Raw genomic sequence first — 27,095 nt, forward strand, 5'->3', positions numbered from 1 at the left:
AATAGGAAAGTATTGATACATTAGCTGCTCTTTAATGCTTTTTTGCCAGTTGGAAACTGTAAGCAGGTGGGTTCTCTCACTAGCCCATGCACCAAAGAAGCGTGCTCTCCAGCCACAGGATTTCAGTCCTTTTCTTTAGGCCTTTTGGTTTTATTTCTTCAAAATAAAACTGTTCAACACAAGACCTCCTCTCTAGGGTTTTATCTGCTTCCGCGGGATGACACTCAATCAGTGTGGACTAACCTGAAATCCTGTGGCTGGAGATCACGCTTCTTTGGTGCAAGGGCTAATGAGAGAACCCACCTATTATTCCCGGCAGTCTCTTATGAACTAAGTTCTTTCCTTTGCCCTAAGGCTTTCTCAAGGGGCCTGTCTGCTTCCTGCAGCTCTCCACACAACTGAGCTCTTGCTGGCTGTTATGAGGACCAGGTGATCTTCATGTTATCACTTGGTCCCTAGCCTCACAGCCTCAGTGGAGGCAGCTGATTAGACACAGTTGGGGTTAGGCTCACGTCCCCTTAAAAAAGGCCACCCATCATGTGACGAACACAGAGGAGAGCCAGCACTGCAGACAGACAGCTCTCTGCAAACCACCCCCAGCCACTCCATGGACTACCAGCTGGAGAAGCCAGATTTTTCAAGTGTCCAGCACCCAGAAACTCCTGTTGTGACACTAAGGCCGGACTCTCAAAAGTGCTTTGGACACAATGTGCTGAGCCCCGTTTTGAAAATCTGGCCATGTAAACGTCTAAGTGGAAGCAGATGTCTCTTGAATGTCTGGCCAATAGTACTGTAGTCAGTCGGATCTAGTTTTTCAGCAAGGTGACACAAATTAGAAAAAGCCAGTAAAGGATCCACATAAGTGTTCAGCCTGGAATGTGTGCAATGCAGCAAGCTCTAGCAGCCATCTGAGGCCTTGGCTGATATAGGCTCATCAGCCTCATGCTCTGCTGTTAGAAATCAAATTATCTATGGCTGAGAGCTCAGCTAGGCCATCCTTGAAGTTCTGGCTATCTTAGGAAGCTATGTCCTGCATACATCATATTTTATGCCATCTGATCTGTTCTCCTTGCTGGGCACATTGTTTGTAGAGGAAAGTCTGTACGGCTCAGAGACTGGGCACCACTACTTGAAACCTGGACAAGTTCAAAAGAGTTAATGGCTGTCCTGCTGACTTGGTACAACACTGAGCAAGTCAATTGGCCCTTCTCTATCAGTTTCCCCATATATAAAATGGGAATGCCACCTGTATCACTGGAGTGTTTGGAGGCTCGTCTGTAAAGTCCTTTGAGATCCGTGGATGTACTACCGAAGTTCAGAATATTGACTACTAAAATTTTAGTTTAACGCAGACTTGGCGGTGGGGGAAAAGCTCTTCATCTGGTTTGCATAAGTGGCAAGGAGGGGTTTAGAACTCAGAAAAATTATTCTAGCTAAATGGATTCAAACGTGCGCACAGGGAGCCTCTGTAGCCAACAGCCACCACTCTCCAGCAGTGGTCTGGTTTGGCTTATATAGTAAGATCCTCTGCCACCAGGTGAGTAGTGGAGAGGTGGAAAGGTACACTGGATGAGTGCTACAGAACTGAGCCTGTGCTGGGTCTCAAGTGTGCACAAGGCATGATCATATAAATATCTTTGCTTCAGTTGATGATATGCCTTTGGGCACAGTCCTTAGAGCACTTCTGCCATGTAGAAGCCATCCTCAGTACCGGGTCAGCTATCTCAAATCCAGTTAGTGTGTACTAACCTGAAACAGAACATTTTAATTTGCAAGTGGAACTTCTCTGAACTGTTTCTAGTAAAACTGCATGGCTCTCTCAAACGTTAATTGTGAATATTGATTTCAGTCTTAAACTGCATATAACCGTATGCTTACATCATCGCTTGACTTATAGTACTGATTTATTGCTGTACCGTACTGATTTATTGCCCGTATGTTCTGAATTATTACTTAGTTTTACTCTAATAAGGGCACTTGTGCAGCTCGGGAGTGGGAGTACTTTGATGGATTTACGTTCTTCACTGTATTCAAATTTCTATTTATAGTAGGTAATTGTCATAAATATAAAGGGAAGGGTAAACACCTTTAAATCCCTCCTCGCCAGAGGGAAAATCCCTTTCACCTGTAAAGGGTTAAGAAGCTAAGATAACCTCGCTGGCACCTGACCAAAATGACCAATGAGGAGACAAGATACTTTCAAAGCTGGAGGGGTGGGAAACAAAGGGTTCTCTCTGTCTGTGTGATGCTTTTGCCGGGACCAGAGCAGGAATGCAGGTCAGAACTCCTGTAAAAAGTTAGTAAGCAATCTAGTTAGATATGCATTAGATTCTGTTTTGTTTAAATGGCTGATAAAATAAGTTGTGCTGAATGGAATGTATATTCCTGTTTTTGTGTCTTTTTGTAACTTAAAGTTTTGCCTAGAGGGATTCTCTATGTTTTGAATCTGATTACCCTGTAAGGTATTTACCATCCTGATTTTACAGAGGTGATTCTTTTACTTTTTCTTTAATTAAAATTCTTCTTTTAAGAACCTGATTGCTTTTTCATTGTTCTTAAGATCCAAGGGTTTGGGTCTGTGTTCACCTATGCAAATTGGTGAGGATTTTTATCAAGCCTTCCCCAGGAAAGGGGGTGAAGGGCTTGGGAGGATTTTGTGGGGAAAGACGTTTCCAAGTGGGCTCTTTCCCGGTTATATTTGTTAGACGCTTGGTGGTGGCAGCAATAAGGTCCAGGGACAAAAGGTAAAATAGTTTGTACCTTGGGGAAGTTTTAACCTAAGCTGGTAAAAATAAGCTTAGGGGGGTTTTCATGCAAGTCCCCACATCTGTACCCTAGAGTTCAGAGTGGGGAAGGAACCTTGACAGGAATAAACTTCTCACCATCATGGCAGCCTAAGTTCTTCCCAACTTTTACTAACGATACACATTTAACTCAGCAGTACTTTTTCAAGTCCATCAAGACAGGCCTATTTGACCAATAACTGCTAACCAAATGTACTTATCTGAGGACTGTTTTATTGTGTTATAAGTCACGGGTTCTCAACCCTTTTCTTTGAGGTACCCCCAATGTGCTATAAAAGCTCCAGGGCCCGGTGAGGCTGGGGCTTGGGGCTTCAGCCACGGAGTGGGGGCTGGGGGCTCTGGACTTCAGCCACCAGGCCAACTGGAGGGGCAGCTTCGGGGCTTCAGCCACCGGGCTCAGGACTTCTGCCTCCCAGAGTGCCAGGACTCAGGGCTCCTGGCTTTAGTCCCACATGGCAGCTGACTTGTGGCTTCTGCCCCACTGGGGAACTGGGGCTTGTGGCTCTGGGTTTCAGCCCAGTGGCTCCAGGCTTCAGCCTTGTGAGAACACTGCAGCTCCAGGCTCCGGCCTTCAGTCCCGTGGGGGGCACCAGAGCTCGGCACTCCAGGCTTTCAGCCCTGCAGGGCACCAGGGTTCAGCCCTACAGGGACGCTGGGGCTCAGAGCTCCGGGCTTTTAGTTCCGTGGCTCCGCTCCCAGCTTCGGGGTGCTCAGGGCTCCAGGCTTCAGCCGCAGGGCCCTGCAGAGCCCTGAAACTGGCTAATGGCCCTCTGGGAGCCGCGGACCTCTGGTTGAGAACCACTGGTATAAATCATATGCTTACAGAGATCAAACCACTAACAGTATTTTCCAAAGGCCTTCATCCAGTTTCCAGAATGGAAGAATACAATGAACATTTAAAAATTAAACGAGTACATTGATTGGAAAAAAAGTTTAACTCAGAACACTAACTCTCACCTGAGGGTTGTTTCAAGCTGAATAGAGTGTTCACTGTATTGACTGTGGTTAGTGTGTATTGCAATAAATGTCAGTGAAGTTTTACCCTGGTTTTATAGTAATATTTTATAACTAGAAAACTTACAGTTAATTGTAACTGAATATTCAAAGTTCTGCTTTTTTGGCTACAAATAATTGTTTAGCTTCAGAAAATATATGCATGTTACATTAAAAACACCATTAAAAAATAAGGTTGCAAAGCCAAGCACTCACAAATAGGAAATGCCAGAATTAAGGTTACCCATAAATTCTTCATTTGCCCTCCTAAACATATATATTGATAGCCTGGACCAGGAAGGGGTTAAAGAGCTGCTCTGGGTCCCCCACACCTGCACAGCAGGCAAGGGCTGGAGGAGGAGCTTAAAAAGGGAGCAGAGGAACTGGCAGTGTAGGTCCCTTTACCTCCACTGTCAGTCTGTAGCAGAACCAAAAATGGAGCTCTGCACTCCTGGCGCCCAGTCCAGGGTCTCAAACACAAAAGAACATCCCATTTCTTCCTACAATACTGCACCTCATTCACTGTCCATCTTGTGTACTGAATGGAGCAGGGGTCCTGTACAATAAATAGTATGTCATCACGTAGCTGAGGATTGTATTAAGCATATGCACAAGGAGAGAAAATTAAGATTGCTGGACAACCTTAAATGCAGGAGTTTGTTCCGAAAACATTATGATTTCATAATCATGATTCTAAAACAAACTTGGGTTAATTTTCCTTTTAGTTTGATCCTTTAAGGGGAAGCTACCCCACAGAGGACATGTGCATGATGGAGCTTCATTCTTGGAAACAGCTTGACTGTTTTTGCTGAAATATGCCAAAATTCAGCCTGAGGCAAAGGGCAAGCAGGGAAAAGTTCGTCCCAAATGGTTAAAGTTTGGAAAAGTTAGCCATTGAAAACAGTGTAATGATGGAAAGTATTAGATAATCTTGATTATAGACATTCCTGCCTGCTATACTTCAGTATGATCTTGGTATAAGTAATGGCTAAACAGTAACTGTTGGCAACCCCAAAATTATATTGAGCTAAGTCAGAATATTGCTGAATTTAGAATCACTTTCCCAATTTGAATTTGAGCTGTCAGCTGCTTTGGGCGAGGATGGCTTTGGATTTTGAAACTTAAATGAACATAATCAAAATTCTTATATAGTCATCCATGTGCTGTCTGAGACTAACTCAAGACCTCATTCACTAGGGTAGCAGGGTTTGGAAGTGCTGCGGAGGAATCATATCTGGGGAACGGGAAGGGGTGCCAAGCAGCTCCAGGTCACTACAACATGAAAGTATGGAAGGGGGGAGCTGAAGGGGGCCAAAGAAAAACAAACTCAAACTGGGAAATTCCAGTTCCAAGATGAGTTGAGTTGGGAGGGAGGGATGGGTTGTCTTTCACGTGAGTACTATTAAGTTGAAACATCAGGGTTTCATTCCAAGACCCCATTCTCAGAAGCTTATACTGTTCTGAAACTTCTCATTCTTCCAAGCCCAAAACGGTATTTCTTTCTACTGGGGGGTGGGGGGAAGAAGTCAGTTCATCCATATCTGAGCTATCAGAGCATGAATAAAGGGTTTCTTATGCACAGACAATTGCTCCAACTTTTTCTGTACGATCAGGTATTTCAAAACCTGCTTAATTTTTAACAGTTCTAACTTGGTGAGCATGCAGCCTTCAGAGACCTGGCTGAAATGTTCAGTGTTTAAATTGAACAACAACCAAGGTGCTCAGTAGTCACTTGAGGCAAGATTTCCCCTTGTGCAGAAGGTTAGAACAGGTCTAGGGCAGGCACTACTGCAGGCACATCTGTGACAGAGCAAGCAGGACTTCAGAAGTTCATTAGCCTCTGCAAAAAGGGGAGTTACAAGCTTACAGTTCGTGGGCAAAACACTACTTGTCAATATAGTGTTTACAGTATACCAAGATACAGTGCTCCGATATATGCACCTGTACACTCCATACCTGGAACATTCAAGTAAATCCCTGGAGTGCACTGAATTATTTAAATGTGCAGTGGAGCAGTCAGGCATTCATATAAACACATTAACCTCTATTTAAATCACATTTCACATTCAAGCAAACATAGTACGCGCACTAGTTATTAACTATAATATTTGTGTTGATGATACTCAATTGTACATAACTTTAATGGCTTTCCTTGTTCACTCCATCTCTGCCTCTCATGCACAAGGAAACATATGGTTTAGTATCAGCTTCCTTCAGTTAAATGTCTCAAGGATTCAGCTGTGCCGGCTTTAAGTAGCTTACAAGTACTTATGTAAGTGTATCCCAGCAACCTGAAACATTGACTCCCCAATTAAAGTTCATATATAAAATATTATCCAATCTGGGGTCTTAGATGGAAAGGCCTGGCTCCTTGTTAACGGTCAGAGGCAGCTCTTCTGAAAGTATTTTTCCCTTACCGAGCACAGACTCCAAAAATGCACTACTTTCCTGCTTCAGTGTCAACAGGGTCCATCAAATCAAGAGAAGCTAAAGCTAAAGTGCATTGTGAAAAGTGATTAAACCACCTACTTCTCAGCACTGCCAGAGTCACTGTGGCAAGAGTGGTCTTTCCTGAGCATCTCACGGGTAAAGGCTCTAGACAACAACTGAGCCAAACAGATTCACAGAATCTGAAGTCTTGAGCTCCTGGTAGAACTTCAGTATCTGTTTAGGGTGGCACCCAAGCTATGCTAGGTGTTTTCCAGCTATCCATGAAGGGACAATCCAAGGAGCTGAAAATTGAGGGGCAGCCCGATAGAAAGCCGTTCGATGAAGGGAAACAAACTACAACACCGATATACAAACCAGCTAGAAAAACTAAGCACAGCAGCAGTGATCCTTTAAAGAAGGATTTAAAGTGGACAGGGATGGAACCTTAGGTTGTACAGAGCACAGGAGGGCTAAATAGAAGGCACAGAGGTGATTGAGTGAGACCCTGACAGGCAGACAATATTGTTGAGGCCTGGCCACGAAGCAATGGTCAACAAGGAAAGATAGCTAGAAGATAGAGTTTCAGGGTGATGACAAGAAATTTAAATCCCATGCATAGGGCTCTACCAATTTCACAGCTGTGAAAAGCGTGTCACAGACCGTGAAATAAGCCCTTCCCAGTGAAAGCCAATCTCCCCCTTGCTGCTGTTAGCTCCAAGTCCCACTGGGCTGGAGAGGGATAGGAGGAAGGAAAGATCAGACCCACCTCCGAGTGCCTCCCCCTGCTACAGGAAGCTCTGGTGCTCGGCAGCAGCCCCGAAGGTTCCTGCAGCAGAAGCGGTGGGGCTCCTAGCTGCAATTCCTGGCAGGGAGAGGACTTGTCCTTCCCTTGCATGGCAGGTTGGGGGTGGGGGGGGGCGATCAGACCCACCTCTGAGTGCAGGAAGCTCCAAAGCAGACTGCCAAACCCACCAAAAAAATGCAGAAATTGGGCTTGGTTTTGGCTTAATTGGCTTGTGAGTTGTTTGTTGGCTAGTTTTTGGCTTGTCGTTTGTCGCTTGTTGTAGCTTGTTGCTTATTTTTTTTTATCAGCAAGCAGGGGCAAGGGGAGGAGAGAGTCAGGGGTGCACAGCGGACCCACCACAGTCCCAGACTGCACGCCGGAGGGATCTAGTCACATAGAGTGTTGGGGTTCTTAGGGATTGGTTTGTTTTGGCCTTGTTTTGAAATGGGATTAGCTTGATTTTTGGCTTATTGTGAAAGTCAGGCAACTTATTTACTGTGTGAAAGTTGGCAACTGTTCTCCGTAGGTTCCTGCAGCTGGAGGAGGCTTGTGGATATGCATCAGATCTCCCCCTGCTGCTGGGAGCAACCCAGCTGGGGGGCTCCTAGGTGTGAGTCCCTGCTACTGGAAAAAGGACCCCCACAGTTAGAACACTGTGAAATTTCAGATGTAAAGATCTGAAAACATGAAATTGACCAATTAAAAAACCCTCTGGCCATGAAATTGATCAAAATCAACCATGAATTTGGTAGGGCCCTACCCATTCAACAGATGGGGATCCCATGGAAGACTTCAAAGAGCATGTGATATCTCAAACATTTCAGTGGAAGAATCTTTGTCCGTTGCTAGACAATGTGAGAGGGCAAAGCGACGCAAGGCTCACTGTGAAATATTTTTTTCAAGACCTCCTAGTGAGAACCCCCATGTTATTTCTAAACTGCTAAAAAAAATAGACAAGTATGGAGACTTCCTTCTGATGGGCAGCTTGTTTTAAGGTTTGCCCCACTGCTAGCATGTCATCCTAGTAAATTAAAAATGGAGAGTATTTAACTTTAGATCAACTCATAATGGAAAGCCAGCTGGGACCTTAACTATGGTGTCACTAGCCTACCTCCACAACATGAAGTAGTCAGCTAGGGTCCCAGTCCTGTAATGGGTTTTGAATAGGTAGGTCCCTGTACTTTCATTGCACCACTAACATCATTGAGGCTTGACACACAGGCAAGGGCTGACTCACATGGCTCAGATTGCAGGATTGAGGTCTGAGTGAACTGCTTTCCTGTGTCAGTATTTGAGGATGTCAGAGAAGCAATAGTAATTGGAATAAGTAATAGAAAATTATGTGGTACAATCCAACACTCAGCTTTAAGAATCAAAGTTAGACATGGATTAGTCAGTAAAGAGATGCTAATCTTGACCATTAAGTACTAATCAAATATGCTTATTTAATGATTGCTTTTTGTCATATGATTGACTTATGTTCAGGGACCCAATAATAATATTTTGCAGTTTTTCATCTAGTTTGCAAGCCATGTTGGATTGAAAACTGTATGGGGTACTTGTGAGGTAAATGAACTGGCACAGAGATTAAAGTATCTAAACACTTACTTGAATTAGGTTGTTTTAAGATGAGTTTTTGACGGGGATCATAAGGACTGAGAGAGTATATGCTAGTTGGCCTGACAGCCTCCCTAACAGACGTAGTTTGGTGTGAGCCTTCCGCAAGAACTGGTCAATGTGCATGCGTAGCATTAGCAATACTGCTGTATTCTTCAATTACTAAGATATTGGTGAATGCACGGGAATCTGAACTTTTTACTTATTTATTTCTAAAAAGTTCAGCCTTTTAAAAATGTAGCGAAGCACCCATTCCTCTCTGTGATCCACGTACATAAGTTGGAACAACTGAAACCCATTTTTGAGCTGCATGCAAGTTGTCTAAATATTTTGTTCATCAGTGTGACAAAGTTCCTCCTCTACCTTGGTGGGTCTTGCGCTTATTGGCAGATTTGCTCACCTTGGAGCTTCATGGCAGCCCTCAGCTTGGCCCTTTTTCTGAACCCACAGTCCAGGTCGACTTCTCCTGTGTCTGACCAGGAGTTGGGAGGTTTGGGGGGAACCCGGGCCCGCCCTCTACTCCAGGTTCTAGCCCAGGGCCCTGTGGAATGCAGCTATCTAGAGTGCCTCCTGGAACAGCTGTGCAGCAGCTACAACTCCCTGGGCTACTTCCCCATGGCCTCCTCCCAACACCTTCTTTATCCTCACCATAGGACCTTCCTCCTGGTGTCTGATAATGCTTGTACACCTCAATCCTCCAACAGTCCGCGTTCTCACTCTCAGCTCCTAGTGCCTCTGGCTCCCAGCTCCTCACACACACACCACAAACTGAAGTGAGCTCCGTTTTAAAACCCAGGCGCCCTGATTAGCCTGCCTTAATTGATTCTAGCAGCTTCTTGATTGGCTGCAGGTGTTCTAATCAGCCTGTCTTAATTGTCTCCAGAAGGTTCCTGATTGTTCTGGAACCTTCCCTGTTACCTTACCCAGGGAAAAGGGACCTGCTTAACCTGGGGCTAATATATCTGCCTTCTATTACTCTCCTGTAGCCATCTGGCCCGACCCTGTCACAATCAGCTAATCAATTAGTTTTCTCAGGATCTTAGTAATTGAAAAAGGCAAATTATATAGATAGATATAGATATATAAAATGAAGAATTGGGACCCTTTTCAGCACCAAGGGTAGTTGCTGTGAAATACTACATGGGAACCAAAGGTTGGAGTGAAAGTACTATCTCTACTGTAATGACAGAGTCACTAGCTGAATCTGCAGGACAGAAATGCCAAGAATGGATTCAGAATGAAAATAATGACTCTCTGACAATTGTTGAAGGTTTGGTTTGAAGTGAAGTCCTCTCACTTCAAATCTGCGTTTCATAGAATGTGGAACATAATGTAGCAGATTTGTATTATAGCTCTGATTTTTAAGAGACTTCAGCTGTTTTTACATTTATAGTAGAACCTCACTAAACACTTCATAATCTGCACAAAAAGTCCCATCACATCCCAACTAAGAGGCTGTACTGAGCTGCCATATCACTAAGGCATACACTTTACAAATTAACCTAGAACATTTATTCTTGACCTTTTTGCTACTGCTAAACTTCAGTAAGTTGCAGTGGACCTCAGGCATTAATGTGAATCAGTGAGGTTCTGTTGTATATTTTTTGTTTTTCAAACAGGGTACAAATTGGCAACTCAAATGTGAGAGGTTACCTGTAGGTAAAGGTTACCTGTAGAGCTCATGGTAAAAGGGAAAAGTTGGAGGTATAAAACAGACTCCAGACAGGTGCAGAAATGTCAAGTAGATAGGTATATGCGAAGTAGGCATCATGGAAACAGTAGAGCTGGGAAACTTAGCCACATTACCATAAATCTTAACTCATTCACTTGTGAGCTAGGCTGTTATGATTTCATAGTATTGTTAGATTGTCAGTTGTCCCTTGAGAGATTCCTAAGTATGTTTCTCACTGAGAAGTATCAGAGTGGTAGCCGTGTTAGTCTGCATCAGCAAAAACAACGAGGAGTCCTTGTGGCACTGTAGAGACGAACAAATAGATTTAGTTTCTGTAGTGACCCATCCACTCCCAGTCTCTATTCAGGCCTAATTTGATGGTGTCCAGTTTGCAAATTAATTTCAGTTCTGCAGTTTCTTGTTGGAGTCTGTTTTTGAAGTTTATTTTTTGAAGAACTGCCACTTTTCAATCTGTTATTGAGTGACCAGGGTGATTAAAGTGTTCTCCTACTGGTTTTTGAATGTTATCATTCCTGATGTCAGATTTGTGTCCATTTATTCTTTTGCATAGAGACTATCCAGTTTGGCATTGCTGGCACATGATGGCATATATCACATTGGTAGATAGCAATGCCCCTCTGCATGTACACTGGCCAAACCAGACAGTCTCTACATTAGTTAGTCTCTAAGGTGCCACAAGTACTCCTCGTTGTTTTTACATAAACTAATTTCCCCTTGCTAAATACTAACATCTTCTAGTCAACTGTTTGAAATGAGCCACCTTGTTTACATTGGCCTCATTAACACTACAAAAGTGATTTCCACCCCTTCTCATCAACAGTTGAGAATTGCCTACTTCCAACTTAAATTGAATTGGCTCGTTAGCACTGACCCCCCACCTGGTAAGGCAACTTCCATCTTTTCCTATGCTGTGTATTTATACCTCCCTACTGTATGTTCCATGCCATGCATCTGATGAAATGGGTTTTAGCCCATGAAAACTTATGCCCAAATAAATTTGTTAGTCTCTAAAGTGCCACAAGGACTCCTCGTTGTTTTTACTGAGAAGTTTGTATGTTTCTCTGTACACGTCAAAAAAATAAGAGGCAAAGTAGTTAATGATCTCAAATTAAAAATGAAATAATCAGTGAATTAATGAAAAACTTAAGATCCAATCTTTCAAAGGGTTCTACAGGAGAAAAACCATCTGAAGTCCTGTTGTACGTGAGGATCTGCCTAAGTAGATGTTTTCAGGATTAGGGCGTTACACTGCATATGGCAAAAGCACCTTTTAAAGATCTCTAGGTTTCTAACTACTTGAGGTACAACAGTTAATAAGCTTTTCAACAAAACATACATTTTGGAATTATACATTGATTTCAGCTAAAATTGACAGGTCAAATAAATATAAAACTATCAATTACAAAAGGAAAAAATTATATGAAACATATAGAAGTTATTAAATGCAATACTACATATTCTCATATGTTAATAAAACGAAAAAAAATTAAGTTTATACAGTATCATTCAGAGTCATTACTCAGAAAACGAGATTCTAGGAGGTCTCATTTAATGCTGCATACTCAGTTCAGTAGCCACTTTAAAAGGGAATTTCAATAACCATTTTCATGGGCATGTTTAAAAATACCAAGCTAAACGGAGAAGTTCAATAGCACAAAGGCAGTTAGACATCCAACTCAGTTTGGCAGCCGTAGCTGGGCACCCTCGCTACCATCTGTGCCTTTGAAAAAAAATCTCCCTCTTAATCTTTTGTCAAGGATGTATTATTTTCCAGGGCGTGTATTCATGCAGAAAGCATATGTTACATCAGAATGTTATTGGCAAGATTAGCATAAAAATCACATTTAGCATTTACTTGTAATCATGCATTGTAGAGATGGAGTTAGGCATCGTATTCCCTAAATCAAATCGGATACGAGAAAAGTGTCCGTGTAGTACATGCAGCGAGAGGACAGTGAATGTGCATAGCTTGAAATGCTGCCCTAGATTTGTAGTGAAAAACTGTCAGAAGCATTTGTTGCCGTGAGATTGCTCCTCCTATCATATGATAATATGTCTTTGTAAAAGAGGGGCGAAATCATGACTCTCTTTGTGACATGCTTGTATTCAAATGATCTGTGCTTAAATGGCCTGATTTGAAATGTGAATGTATCCGGTTATTAAAAGACCTTATACTGTAGACTAAACTGCTTCTTTTCTTAGCCTGTTTCCCCTTCCAAATCTTGAATTTGCTTTGTACACTCTCTGTAAAAAATGACTTAACAACATTTTCCTGGCAAAGAAACTCACCTCAGCACAGGGAGCTACTGATGCTTTGTCTCTGCCTCCCTCCCACTACAGCTCACCATTGCTGAGCTAAGGACGGAGGAGATGGAAGCAAGCTGAGTGAAAAGTGGTGAATCATAGGCCGTATCTTATCTGCTTGAAAGCTTGCATTGTTTGCTCACATTTCTGTATCTCTCCTGTATCCTGCTAAATGTACCCATATCATGGTGATTTATGACTTGAGGGGTATAGTAAAGGTCAGTAATGCTGATTTCAAAGGGGAATAAACTGTGTGATATGTTAATAAACATTGGCTTCTGTTTTAGCTCATTAAGAAAGACCTTGGCTCAATGCCCAATTTTCAGATGGTTTATGGAAAAGGCAGGAGTTTTGAAGAAGGAGTAGTAGTTATGCCTTTTTAAGGGGCACCCTCACTTGTTTCTAAAATGCAAAAGATGTGTTCTGCTCCTTTGTTTCACACGTATCATGCTGATCATTTGCATGGATAGATGAAATGTGATAGGCCATCACAACAGGGAGGCTGGACATAGGATTACCGTATAGCATGTCTTGCACCTACCAGCTGCATGATGCCCCTTGTTCTTTGCAGGATTAGCTCATTCTGTCAGCAATGGGGGCCTAATTATATGCAACCAAGGCCCCATTCTGCCCTCTGTTACAGGCACAGCTCCCATTGAAGTGTGTGGCAGGGTGTCTGTATATCTGAGCACCAAAGGTTCTGCTGGGTGTTAAACATCTAACTTTTTCTTCCAAATTCAAGTGAGTGAAGATATTAAGTCTTCAGTTGACAACTGAAATTACTTCCTCGGAGCCTGATCCATATTTAGTGTTAATGGAAAAAAATCAGAAGATGATTTACTGGGGTTGGGTTGTTTTCAGTACAAGTACAGTACGACTGAGGCTTGCAATTATATTTAAGACTACAGGTTAAAGGGGGAATCCTATCTGCAGAAGAACCGAGAAACAGCACAACCTGTGCAATTCCTGTAGCAAAGTGGTAGTCATCGGATTAACTGAGTTACCCAGAGTACCAGGAGATGGACCTATGCTCGTACCCCTCCCTCTTTCAGATTTTGTCAGGGGGAATTTCCACACACACAGACAGTTTGTGATGCATCTGGATAAAGCAGGAAGTTCCCAGCCTGCAGTCCTGTGAGTTGATAAAGTGGACGGGGTTCAGAGAAGAGCCACAGGAATGATTAAAGGATGAGAAAACATGCCTTATAGTGATAGACTCAAATAGCTCAATCTATTTAGCTTAACAAAGAGAAGATTAAGGGGTGACTTGGTCACAGTACATAAGAATCTACCCAGGGAACAAATATGTAACAATAGGCTCTTCAGTCTAGCAGAGACAGGTCTAACATGACCCATATGGCTGGAAGTTGAAGTTAGACAAGTTCAGTCTGGAAATAAGATGTGCATTTTTAACGATGCGAGTAGTTAACCACTGGAACAGTTTACCAAGGGTTGGGGTAAATTCTTCATCACTGACCATTTTTAAATCAAGATTGGGTGTTTTTCTAAAAAATCTGTTCTAGGAATTACTTTGAGGAAGTACAGGAGGCCAGACTAGATGGTCACAGCGGTCCCTTGTGGCTTGGGAATCTGAGTAGTGTGTTATTTTTGTTGCACTGAGTGATCCCTTTACAAAAGTTCCTCTGTGCACTGAGGAAGGGGCAGGACTCAGGAGCCCACACAGGGGCTCTGCGCTGCTCCACAGGCAATCGCAGGTGCCACGATTCATGGGGATTTTGGGGGAGGAGCAAGGCCTGTGGATCTGCTACTGCTCAAACAGTGTCAGCTGTTGCCCAGAATAACTGGCTATACTGCATGTAGCAGCAGAGATGACAAGCAACGTGTGCAGCCAGCCTGGTGCCAGTGCGTGCAACTCCTTTGAGTTAAGATGAGCTGCACTTGTGGTCAGCAGTTCAGAATGGAATCCTTTACCCATTAAATAAACCCTTTGCCCCTTTCAATGCATACTGTTACTCATTAATACCATCTCTTCCTTAAATCTACTTTGCAGCAGATTTTCATGCCCACTCACAGCTGAAGGAGTTATCGACTTACAAGGCATGTGGAACAAAACCCTCCCAGCAAGGGCTGAAGAAACAGCCCTCCAAAGAGTGGACATTGATAAGATGCTGCGCCCATTCCAGGCTCTGGGGACCAGTTCCCCAAAGCACAGAGTTCCTTGGGATTTACTGTCAACGGGAGCTTTGAGTGCTCAGCAGAACAGGGCCCTCTTGGAGCCAACAAGTGATTAGTAATAGCCTGAATTTTAAACCTGCCCAAGTTCACTCCTAATAGCAACCAAAAATAGAGTTAGGGTCTTGGAACGCAATCAGCAGGCCTAATGGAAAAAAATAAACATATTAACTCAGTCTCTGCAGAGCTCTTGACCTTCCTCCTGAAATTCATCAAGACAGAGCACCCAGGGTTTTCCTAGCCCACGTGCCTCCTGTAACTCCCTCCAGACTTGGATAATGTACTTTCTCTACTAAGGTGACTGAGACTGGCAAACTGAGCAGTAGAAGAGGTTGAGTGGGAATGGGATATTATACTCTCATATCCTTTCAGTGAACACTCCAAGAAGCACCCTCTCCAACAAATCTGCAAAGACATGGACTCATAACCTGTTACCTTCTGCTAGTCTCCAGGTTGTTTGGAGATATATTATTAGGTGTCTCACCCCCCAGTGGAATAGACACTGTTTGGGATTCCTGCAGTTTCCACAAATGCATCATGACTTGACAAAAAACTGATCAATTCCTTGGGGTGCCAGCTACAATGATGTCCTTCAAGACCATTTACAGCGGCAGGTGTTCACTTCTGTGACAGCATTTATTAACCTACATATTAATGTTTTATCAAAACTACAGCCATTGCAAAGTGTCCCAGTGTTTGAGGACAGTAATGTTATTTCATTGAGGGTGAGGAAGATACAGCTCAGGCCATAGTAACATTATAAATGTCAGTGAGAAGCAGGTGTCGTTTCTGCACAACCACACAAGTGTAGACACTTAAAGGGCCAGATTGTGAGGATGAAGTACTCTCACTGACAAGTAACTGCTTATTAATGGGAGTAGGTTGCCTAATCTGCCTCCAGATGAGTCAAGGTTCTGTTAATGCAGTTGACAAGCAGAAATAAATACAGAAAGGTTTCCATCTGTACGCATGCAGCATCACTGAAATGCAGCCACTTCTCTAGTGGATGGCAGCAGACAACCTGCTTAAGAGGGAAGACAAGGGGATGTTTTGGCAACACATTCATATTCCTGGAATCTCTAATGTGCCTGCAAAGGAAACAGGGACTTGTTTTTTTTACAATGTATACTGTTTGAATTAGACCCCTGAAGTCAGAAGGACACACTTCTGTTTTATTGTTTGAACTGTGTTGTCAGGTTTTTGCATGAAAGTAAAGTTAATCATTGTTATACTTGCTGACTGCATGTAAGCAAATATTTCAGTAGGACGCAAGGCATAACTGGAAACATCGTCAATGGATCTGAATGAGCAGAACTGATCTTTGCAACAGTCGAGTTCAGCTTTGGACCTTGACTGTCAGACTTAATTTTTGTACCTGAATGCAAGTCAAAGGTGGTCCTGCACTGGTGAGGTCTCAGCTGGAGTACTGTGTCTGGTTTTGGGCACCACACTTTAGGAAAGATGTGGACAAACTGGAGAGAATCCAGAGGGGAGCAACAAAAATAATAAAAGGTTTAGAAAACCTGACCTAGGAGGAAAGGTTTAAAAAACTGGGCATGGTTAGTCTTGACAAAGAAGACTGAGAATGTAAGAGCTGCCATACTGGGTCATAATGGTCCATCTTGCCCAGTATCCTATCTCCAGCAGTGGCCCATGCCAAAGCTGCAGGGGGAGTGTACAGAACAGGGCAATCATGTAGTGATTCACCCCAGCAGTCAGAGGTTTGGGGTCACCCTGGCATGGGGTTTTGTCCCTGCCCATCTTGGCCAATAGCCATTGATAGACTGATCCTCCAGGAATTTGTCCAGTTCATTTTTGAACCCAGTTATGATCCTGGCTGTCACAAGATTCCATGGCAATGAGTTCCACAGGTTAACTTGGGGTTGTGTGAAAAAGTACTTCCTCCTGTTTGTATTAAACCTGCTATTAATTTCATCAGGTGACCCCCAGTTTTTGTACTGTGTGAAAGAGAAAATAAAATTTCTTTATTCACTTTTTTCCACACCATTCATGATTTTATAGACCTCTGTCACGTCCCCTCTTATTCATCTCTTTTCTAAGCTGAACAGCCCTAATCTTTTTAGTCTCTCCTCATACGGAAGCTGTTCCAGACCCTTGATGATCTATGTTGCCCTTCTCTGAAACTTTTCCAGTTCCACTCTGTCCTTTTTGAGATGGGGTTACCAGAATTGGATACAATATTCAAGCTGTGGGCATATCATGGGTTTATAGTGGCATTATGATATTTTATAGTGGCATTATGATATTTTCTGTCTTATTTTCTATCCCTTTCCTAATGGTTCCTAACATTTTGTTAGTCTTTTTGACCACTGCTGTGCATCCAAGATGAAGTTTTCAAAGAACTATCCATGGTGACTCCAGGATCTCTTTCTTGCGTGGTAATAGCTAATTTAGAACCCACTGCTGTATATATATAGTTGGGATTATTTTTTCCAATGTGCATTACTTTACACTTATCACAATTGAATTCCACCTGCCATTTTGCTGCTGAATCACCCAGTTTTGAAAGATCCCAGTAACTACTCACAGTCAACTTTGGATTTAACTATCCTGAATAATTTTGTATCGTCTGCAAACTTTGCCACTTCACTGTTCACCCCCTTTTCCAGATTATTAATGAATATGTTGAACAGCACAGGTTCCAGTACAGATCCTTGGGTGCGGGGGCACTATTCATTTCTCTCCATTAGGAAAGCTGACCATTTATTCCTATCTTTCAGCTAGTTACTGATCTGTGAGAGGACCATCCCTCTTACCCCAAATGTGGACAAATTGGAGAGAGTCCAGCGGAGGGCAATGAAAATGATTAGGGGGCTGGGACACATGACTTACAAGGAGAAGCTGAGGGAACTAGGGTTATTTAGTCTGCAGAAGAGAAGAGTGAGGTGGGATTTGATAGCAGCCTTCAACTACCTGAAGAGGGGTTCCAAAGAGGATGGAGCTGGGCTGTTCTCAGTGGTAGCAGATGACAGAACAAGGAGCAATGGTCTCAAGTTGCAGTGCGGGAGGTTTAGGTTGGATATTAGGAAATACTATTTCACTAGGAGGGTGGTGAAGTACTGGAATGGGTTACCTAGGGAGGTGGTGGAGTCTCCATCCTTAGAGGTTTTTAAGGTCCGGCTTGACAAAGCCCTGGCTGGGATGATTTAGTTGGGGTTGGTCCTGCTTTGAGCAGGGGGCTGGACTAGATGACCTCCTGAGGTCTTCTCCAACCCTAATCTTCTATGATTCTATGATCCCATTGTGACGGGTTGGATCACAGAAACCCCCTTGGGGCTGCCAACTGATGTGCCAAGACTACTTCTGCCCCTGCTTTCCCTGCCAGCTTGAGACTCCAGCACCCTGTCTTGCTGAGCCAGACACGCCAGTCTGCTCCAACACAGACCCAGGGTCTGAACCACGTGCCCCAAAGTTGCAGACTTTACTGAAAGCAACTTAAGAAGTGTTCCTGTCTTTGACACTCAGATGCCCAATTCCCAATGGGGTCCAAACCCCAAATAAATCCGCTTTACCCTGTATATAGCTTATACAGGGTAAACTCATAAATTGTTTGCCCTCTATAACACTGATAGAGAGATATGCACAGCTGTTTGCCCCCCCCCCCCGTACTAATACATACTCTGGGTTAATTAATAAGTAAAAAGTGATTTTATTAAATACAGAAAGTAGGATTTAAGTGGTTCCAAGTAGTAACAGACCGAACAAAGTGAATTACCAAGCAAAATAAAATAAAACACGAAAGACTAAGTCTAGTACAGTAATTAAACTGAATACAGATAAAAACCTCACCAGTTCCAGTAAGCTTCTTTTTACAGAATAGTCTCCTGCTAGTCTGGGTCCAGAAATCACTCACACCCCCTGTAGTTACTGTCCTTTGTTCCAGTTTCTTTCAGGTGTCCTTGGGGGTGGAGAGGCTCTCTCTTTAGCCAGCTGAAGACAAAATGGAGGAGTCTCCCAGGGGTTTAAATACACTTTCTCCTGTGGGTGGACACCCCACCTCCCGCTGACTAGAATCCAGTGTCAAAATGGAGTTTTTGGAGTCACATGGGCAAGTCACATGTTCATGTATGAGTTTCTTACCAGCCAAGCCACATTCCTGGGAAAGCTCAGATGTGGACTGGCGTCTTCAAGATCCATTGTCCGTTAAGTGCTTCTTGATTGGGCATTTAACTTGCACATTCCTTTCTCAAGAAGCTGACCAAATGCTTACAAAGGCTACTTAAAAATCAAGCCAGTACACACCCAATATTCATAACTTGGAACACAAAAATAATACATGCATACAAATAGGATTAGTAGATTCAGTAGATCATAACCTTTACAGAGATATGTTACATGGCATATGTAGCATAAAACATATTCTAGTTATGTCATATATATATATTCATAAGCATATTTCCATAAAGCCTTATGGGGGGAGGCCGTCACACCCATGACTGCTTACTTTGCATAAGAGCCTTTGGTGAGGGACCTTGTCAAAGGCTTTCTGAAAATCCAAGTACACTGAGAGGAAAGTGATCAGGAACAGTCAGCATGGATTCACCAAGGGCAAGTCATGCCTGACTAATCTAATTGCCTTCTATGACGAGATAACTGGTTCTGTGGATGAAGGGAAAGCAGTGGACGTGTTGTTCCTTGACTTTAGCAAAGCTTTTGACACTGTCTCCCACAGTATTCTTGTCAGCAAGTTAAAGAAGTATGGGCTGGATGAATGTACTATAAGGTGGGTAGAAAGTTGGCTAGATTGTCGGGCTCAACGGGTAGTGATCAATGACTCCATGTCTAGTTGGCAGCCAGTATCAAGCGGAGTGCCCTAAGGGTCGGTCCTGGGGCCAGTTTTGTTCAATATCTTCATAAATGATCTGGAGGATGGTGTGGATTGCACCCTCAGCAAGTTTGCAGACGACACTAAACTGGGAGGAGTGGTAGATACGCTGGAGGGTAGGGATAGGATACAGAGGGACCTAGACAAATTGGAGGATTGGGCCAAAAGAAATCTGATGAGGTTCAACAAGGACAAGTGCAGAGTCCTGCACTTAGGACGGAAGAATCCAATGCACCGCTACAGACTAGGGACCAAATGGCTCGGCAGCAGTTCTGCAGAAAAGGACCTAGGGGTTACAGTGGACGAGAAGCTGGATATGAGTCAACAGTGTGCCCTTGTTGCCAAGAAGGCCAATGGCATTTTGGGATGTATAAGTAGGGGCATTGCCAGCAGATCGAGGGACGTGATCGTTCCCCTCTATTCGACATTGGTGAGGCCTCATCTGGAGTACTGTGTCCAGTTTTGGGCCCCACACTACAAGAAGGATGTGGAAAAATTGGAGAGAGTCCAGCGGAGGGCAACAAAAATGATTAGGGGACTGGAACACATGACTTATGAGGAGAGGCTGAGGGAACTGGGATTGTTTAGTCTACAGAAGAGAAGAATGAGGGGGGATTTGATAGCTGCTTTCAACTACCTGAAAGGTGGTTCCAAAGAGGATGGATCTAGACTATTCTCAGTGGTAGCGGATGACAGGACAAGGAGTAATGGTCTCAAGTTGCAGTGAGGGAGATTTAGGTTGGATATTAGGAAAAACTTTTTCACTAGGAGGGTGGTGAAACACTGGAATGCGTTACCTAGGAAGGTGGTGGAATCTCCTTCCTTAGAAGTTTTTAAGGTCAGGCTTGACAAAGCCCTGGCTGGGATGATTTAACTGGGGATCGGTCCTGCTTTGAGCAGGGGATTGGACTAGATGACCTCCTGAGGTCCCTTCCAACCCTGATATTCTATGATTCTATGATTCTATATCCACTGGATCCCCCTTGGCTACATGCTTGTTGTGTCCCTCAAAAAACTCAAATAGATTGGTGAGGCAGGACTTCCCTTTACAAGATGTGCAATGACTCTTTCCCAACCAGTCATGTTTATGTGTGTCTGATAATTCTGGTCTTTACTATAGTTTCCACCAATCTGAGGTGGGACCTGGCAACTGTCTTCAAATATGTTAACAGCTGTAATAAAGAGGACAATAATCAATTGTTTTCCATGTCCACTGAAGGTAGGATAAGTAGTAAAGGGCTTAATCTGCAGCAAGATTTAGGTTAGATATTAGGAAAAACTTTCTAACGGTAAGGATCGTTAAGTACAGGAATAGGCTTCCAAAGGAGGTTGGGGAATTCCTGTCACTGGGGGAGTTTAAGAACAGCTTAGACAAACACCCGTCAGGGATGGTCTAGCTATACTTGGTCCTGCCTCAACATGGGGGACTGGACGAGGTCCCATCTAATGCTACATGTCTGTGATTCTATACTGACAGTCCTGGTTCCTCTTCAGATCACCAACATTCTGGTCTTTCTTCTCTAGGTAGTTTTATAAATCCTCTTAGTTCATGCACTGCTCCAGGATCACTAAACTTACAGGCTCTCCATTCAAATCTGCCCCATAAAGGAGAGCAGTTAAAGAAAAAAGGCAGAAGTTCCATCTCACAATTTCCCCTGCTACATGATTTAAAGTATCCAACACTGGATTCCCTGTCATGTTTACCACTTTTTGCCTTGCATTTCCACCCACTACACTCATCTCTTGCACTGTGATCAATCCCTAAATGGTTAATTAACCAGTTACTCTGAATGTGGTATGAATCAATTTGTACACATGCACATGCCTTGCATTTCCATCCACTACACTCATCTCTTGCACTGTGATCAATCCCTAAATGTTTAATTAACTAGTTATTCTGAATATGGTATGAATCAGTTTGTCCACATGCAGGTCTTATGCCAAGGAAACAATAAATTACATTTTCCGAATATTGTTACATAGGATTATAGTTATTCTTTTTTTGGACAATTGGTATGTGCCAGAACAACCAAGTGGAGATATTGTTATTAAAAACCTCCACGAATTTAAAAATCAAGTTTCAAATTTACCAAAGACAGATGTCAGGACTAAATATTCAGCCTCCAGGCAAAACAAAACAAAATATAACCAATGCACACATACGCCTGAGCATATTTTGCACATGAACATGAAAAATGTTGTTAGTGAGTGTTAATTTACACCTGCAAAATTAATTGGGACAAATTGATTTTGTGGGGCAAATTATAATCCTTATGTGCAAATGTTCAGATTGGGGTGCTGGCACAGGTAAGGAACTGCCAATGCTTGCCGAGTGTTGTGCACATATAAGGAGGTGTAAAGTGGTCACGGCTGTCCCTCCTTCCGTCTGGGAGGGAGGCCACTCCCCCTCGCTACAAGTCCTCTGGACAAGCACAATTCACGGGGGAATTAGCATCGGGTTCTCTGCCACTCAGTGGGGTAATCCAGTACTGAGTCTAGGAGCCCCGGTCCTCCGACTGGACAGGGCACCAAACAGGGGGCTCTAGCCTACAGTCAGGGTAGAACAGGAGTGTCCACAAGCCCCGGGCCTCCAGCAGAGCAAGGCAGCGAGCAGTGAAGTGGCTCTGACCAGTGTTCAGGACAGAGCAGCTAAGGAATCTATTAACCCAGGCCCTCGAACAGGGCGGGCAGCAAAGTCAGGAAGTTCTGGCCTGTACTCAGGACTGTGTAGTAACCAGTCTATTTGCCCAGGCCCTCAAACAGGGCGGGGTAGCAAATAGTCAGGGGTCCTGGCTTTGGTGGACCACTGACAAACGCAGACTTCTTGGCCTGTGGTGGGGTGGCAGGGGTTGGGGGACTTGGGCCCACCCGACTCCACTGCGTCCCAGCCCAGGTGAGCAGGGAAATCCAGCTGCAATTCACTGTCCGGCTGTCAGTAACACAACCGAACTATATTCAGCTCCCCATGGCTACTTCCTACACTCCTGTTTGAGGGAGGGTACCTGGGTCCCGGGGTTGTCATCCGTCTCGCTGGGGTAAACGGCTAATGGCAGCCCCAGCCGTGGGTGAGAAATGTTCTTCTCTGACGGCTCCTCTCTAACTGAGCTGGAGGGCTGGCCTTTTATATTTCTGGTGCCTGTCCCACCCCTCTGCTTCTGGCCATGCGGGCATGGGTGTCCCAGCTCTGCCCACCAGGGGGGGCTCGTGCTGTCCCTCCGTCTGTCTCCAAGGGAGGCCACGCCCCCTCGCTACAGGAGGTTAGAAGGACACTCATCCAAAAATTTGGCCCTAGATGTAAGTTGGGAATGGCTTTTATGGCAGTCTTACACCCATGCTGTATGTGGAAAATATTAAAGGCTGTTAAAATTGGAACACAGTTACTGTAGGTGTGTGCTTCCACAGGTGTAGGAAAGACCTTCTCATTTACCCAGCAAATATATTTATTAATCCTCAGCTGTGCCAAAAGCAATGAAGAATCCAGCTAAACAACCAGAGCAAGAACTAAAATCATGAGAATTAAAGTTAGGCATATATTCATTTTGGACCAGGGATGTACTAGGCAACTGGTTGGTGGCCGCAAGAAAGCAAATGGAGTGGAGAAAATCTTGGTAAAGCTGCTTTGTACGTGGGTAAGAAATTGGTGATTCAAATAACACAGGGTCCAAATGAAAGCATGGGTAAAAAGCCCATGATCTCTCACCAGATCTGCTGTGTTGCTTATGTTCCTTCTTCTGGGAGATGAAAATGCCATGGGCTGGGCAAGGAAAAGCCTATGCTTAGATGCTATAGACATCTATCACTTTACAAGAAAAAAATCTCATATGTAAATCCTTTAGAAGTACCATACTGGTCCTGTGTGCCAGAAGAGAATGGGCATCTTACCCATACGTAATACAGCCTTCTTTATACTGGAGCCACATGCTGTCTTTGTTAGAATAATCACATTATGGCAAAACTTTTAAAATCAGAATAAAAAATAACATATGTATTTCTAAACAACTGAAATGTTGCTGTGAATTATATAACTAAAGCAGTTGATCTATTTGAGACAAAGGTTTTGTTTATATTAAGTATAAAAGTGATACAGTTTCATTATTATACAAATGCTGTTAGTTGTTTTCCTGTAGCACCTAGGGATCAACCAAAAACAGGGCCCTGCACCATTGTGTCACATGCTATATGAACAGTAATACAGTTGCTGGCCAGAAGAATTTACAATCAAAATTTAGTTAGGGACCTGCTTTGTCATGTGAATATTTTAGTCTCTCTTGCTTACTTTAGCTATTTTCTTTGTTTCGTATCTTTAAATTTCCTATATTCTTTAGAGTGACAAATGGAAAACTTCACTACAACTTTACCAGTCTGGATAACTTGATGGATCTTCTCTGGAAAAACAAACTCATTCCAGGTAAGGACAGCTTTTTCCTGGTCAGTTAAACATGTTGGATCAAATGTACAATCGTCAGACTAAACAGCTTTTGCTAGAGCAGATTTTGGTCCAAAATTAGTTCTCTTCTACTTACATTTGATTCCCATTTATGTAAATGGAAATTCTGCACACAGAACACTGGGAATAATGTAAAGCAGCACATAAGTGCTTTGCTTGTAAGTGCTTTGGCATTAATCTGAGACTTCTGAACTGGAAGCTGTGATCAACTCTCTCCTCACTGAAATACGCTCAAGAAAGGACCAAAGAGGACACGTTCCTAAACTCATCTTGCTTTCACTACCCACAACTATACACACCTCCAATACCTCTAAGTCACACTCCAATTCATAACCTGAGGTGGTAACACCTAAGACTGTTGATTTCATTGGCAAGCAATGAGTTTGAACGACCTCAAGTCCAAAGTAACTATTTGTGTGGAATTAGCATGTGGCATCAGGAAAGGTAGCCCATTTAATGTAACTAATTTCCTGTGTCTTTTGTAGTTTCAGATTCTTAAGTGTCAATAAGACTCAATGACTTCCTTAGCTAATCAAAAGTAAACCAGTTCATGAAAATGGGGAGTTAGACTTCTTGTGTTTATTTAAGGATTTGAATTGATGGGAAGCCTTTCAGGATACTTTACAGATTTTGAAGACAAAAAACAGGTTATAAGATGGAAGAGCCTAATTGCACTTCTGGCCAAGAGATACATAGGTGAGTTATTAAATAATCATTGTTTAATAATCAGTCCTTTATACTTCCAAAGTTCTGTGGTTTATACTTGATTTCAGGATGCATAGCAGCAATTGGGTGAATGGGAGAGGTTTGAGTGGGTTTATTTAAGCAATACCAATTCTTGAACTCAGTTTTGGAAAAAGCTTCATAGAAGGGTGAGTGACTGAAACAACTTGAAACAAGTCATGGAGCTCACTACATTTAAGTTTCTGCCCATTGAGTGAGGATTTCTAATTGAGGCTGAGAATTATTTGCCCAATTCCACTTCTTATCTTCTTTTAGTTTCATTTTCACCACTCAACATTAGACAATACAACATTAAAAACAACTAATACAGTGTTTAGCCCAATAAAAAATTAGGCTAAGCCAAACTGTGTAGGCTGAAATCATGAGGATTAGCACTTCTCCAGTGCTGTTCACCCACAGCTCAACGCGCTGTACAAATAATGAACCTCTTAAGTCTCTCACATCCCTGGGAAGTAGATAAAATAAATACCATTACCCCCATTTTGCAGATGGATGAACTGAGGTACCAGCAAGTTAAGTGACATGCCCAGGGTCACACCGGAAGTCAATGACAATGTCAGGAATGAGAATAGAAGAAGGGATGGATTTTCAAGACTGACCAAAAAGTGACATGATTTAGCAAAGTCCTGGTCAGGAGAGAAGAAGAGGGGCATCTAAGAGAACAAGGCTGCAAGGGTAGTTGTAGTTTATAGCAGATAGCAAGCCTTTGAATAGTTCAAGGCCTTTAGTAGCCCTCTCAGTCTTTGCTTCGGGAGCCATCAGAACTGTGCCAGGGCAGCCGTGTGTTTATATGTAGGTAGGCATTGCATGTTGTATATATGTAGTGAACATGATCGTTTGGATCCACTATGGCCGTACGTTGGTTGTGTAAAGGGCAAGATAGACAACAGTGGTTGACAGGAAGAAAGCTTGTGTTGATAGCCACAGAGAATGAGCAAAAGGTAAGCTACTTTTTAGTCACAAAAAGAAAAGGAGTACTAGTGGCACCTTAGCCCTGGTCTACACTAGGACTTTAGGTCAAATTTAGCAGCGTTAAATCAATGTAAACCTGCACCCGTCCACACGATGAAGCCCTTTATTTCGACTTAAAGGGCTCTTAAAATCGATTTCCTTACTCCGCCCCGACAAGTGGATTAGCGCTTAAATCGGCCTTGCCGGGTCGAATTTGGGGTACTGTGGACACAATTCGACGGTATTGGCCTCCGGGAGCTATCCCAGAGTGCTCCATTGTGACCGCTCTGGACAGCACTCTCAACTCAGATGCACTGGCCAGGTAGACAGGAAAAGAACCGCGAACTTTTGAATCTCATTTCCTGTTTGGCCAGCGTGGCAAGCTGCAGGTGACCATGCAGAGCTCATCAGCAGAGGTGACCATGATGGAGTCCCAGAATCGCAAAAGAGCTCCAGCATGGACTGAACGGGAGGTACGGGATCTGATCGCTGTATGGGGAGAGGAATCCATGCTATCAGAACTCCGTTCCAGTTTTCGAAATGCCAAAACCTTTGTCAAAATCTCCCAGGGCATGAAGGACAGAGGCCATAACAGGGATCCGAAGCAGTGCCGCGTGAAACTTAAGGAGCTGAGGCAAGCCTACCAGAAAACCAGAGAGGCGAACAGCCGCTCCGGGTCAGAGCCCCAAACACGCCGCTTCTATGATGAGCTGCATGCCATTTTAGGGGGTTCAGCCACCACTACCCCAGCCATGTTGTTTGACTCCTTCAATGGAGATGGAGGCAACACGGAAGCAGGTTTTGGGGACGAAGAAGATGATGATGATGATGAGGTTTTAGATAGCTCACAGCAAGCAAGCGGAGAAACCGGTTTTCCCGACAGCCAGGAACTGTTTCTCACCCTGGACCTGGAGCCAGTACCCCCCGAACCCACCCAAGGCTGCTTCCTGGACCCGGCAGGCGGAGAAGGGACCTCCGGTGAGTGTACCTTTTAAAATACTATACATGGTTTAAAAGCAAGCATGTGAAAGGATTAATTTGCCCTGGCATTCGCAGCTCTCCTGGATGTACTCCCAAAGCCTTTGCAAAAGGTTTCTGGGGAGGGCAGCCTTATTGCGTCCTCCATGGTAGGACACTTTACCACTCCAGGCCAGTAACACGTACTCGGGAATCATTGTACAACAAAGCATTGCAGTGTATGTTTGCTGGCGTTCAAACAACATCCGTTCTTTATCTCTCTGTGTTATCCTCAGGAGAGTGAGATATCATTCATGGCCACCTGGTTGCAA

General features: G+C 43.5%; 1 protein-coding gene across 2 annotated transcripts in view; it reads left to right on the plus strand.

Moving 5' to 3' along the window:
* Positions 1-27,095, plus strand: part of IDUA (alpha-L-iduronidase) — an 81,590-nt gene that overhangs the window by 25,377 nt on the left and 29,118 nt on the right. For both annotated transcript variants that reach the window (XM_074953601.1, XM_074953600.1), the window contains exons 3-4: positions 23,990-24,072; positions 24,700-24,807. In XM_074953601.1, the coding sequence (XP_074809702.1) occupies positions 23,990-24,072; positions 24,700-24,807 (191 nt within the window). The remainder of the gene's footprint in view (positions 1-23,989; positions 24,073-24,699; positions 24,808-27,095) is intronic.

Source organism: Natator depressus, chromosome 5, assembly GCF_965152275.1.
Source record: "Natator depressus isolate rNatDep1 chromosome 5, rNatDep2.hap1, whole genome shotgun sequence".
Lineage (NCBI taxonomy): Eukaryota > Metazoa > Chordata > Testudines > Cheloniidae > Natator > Natator depressus.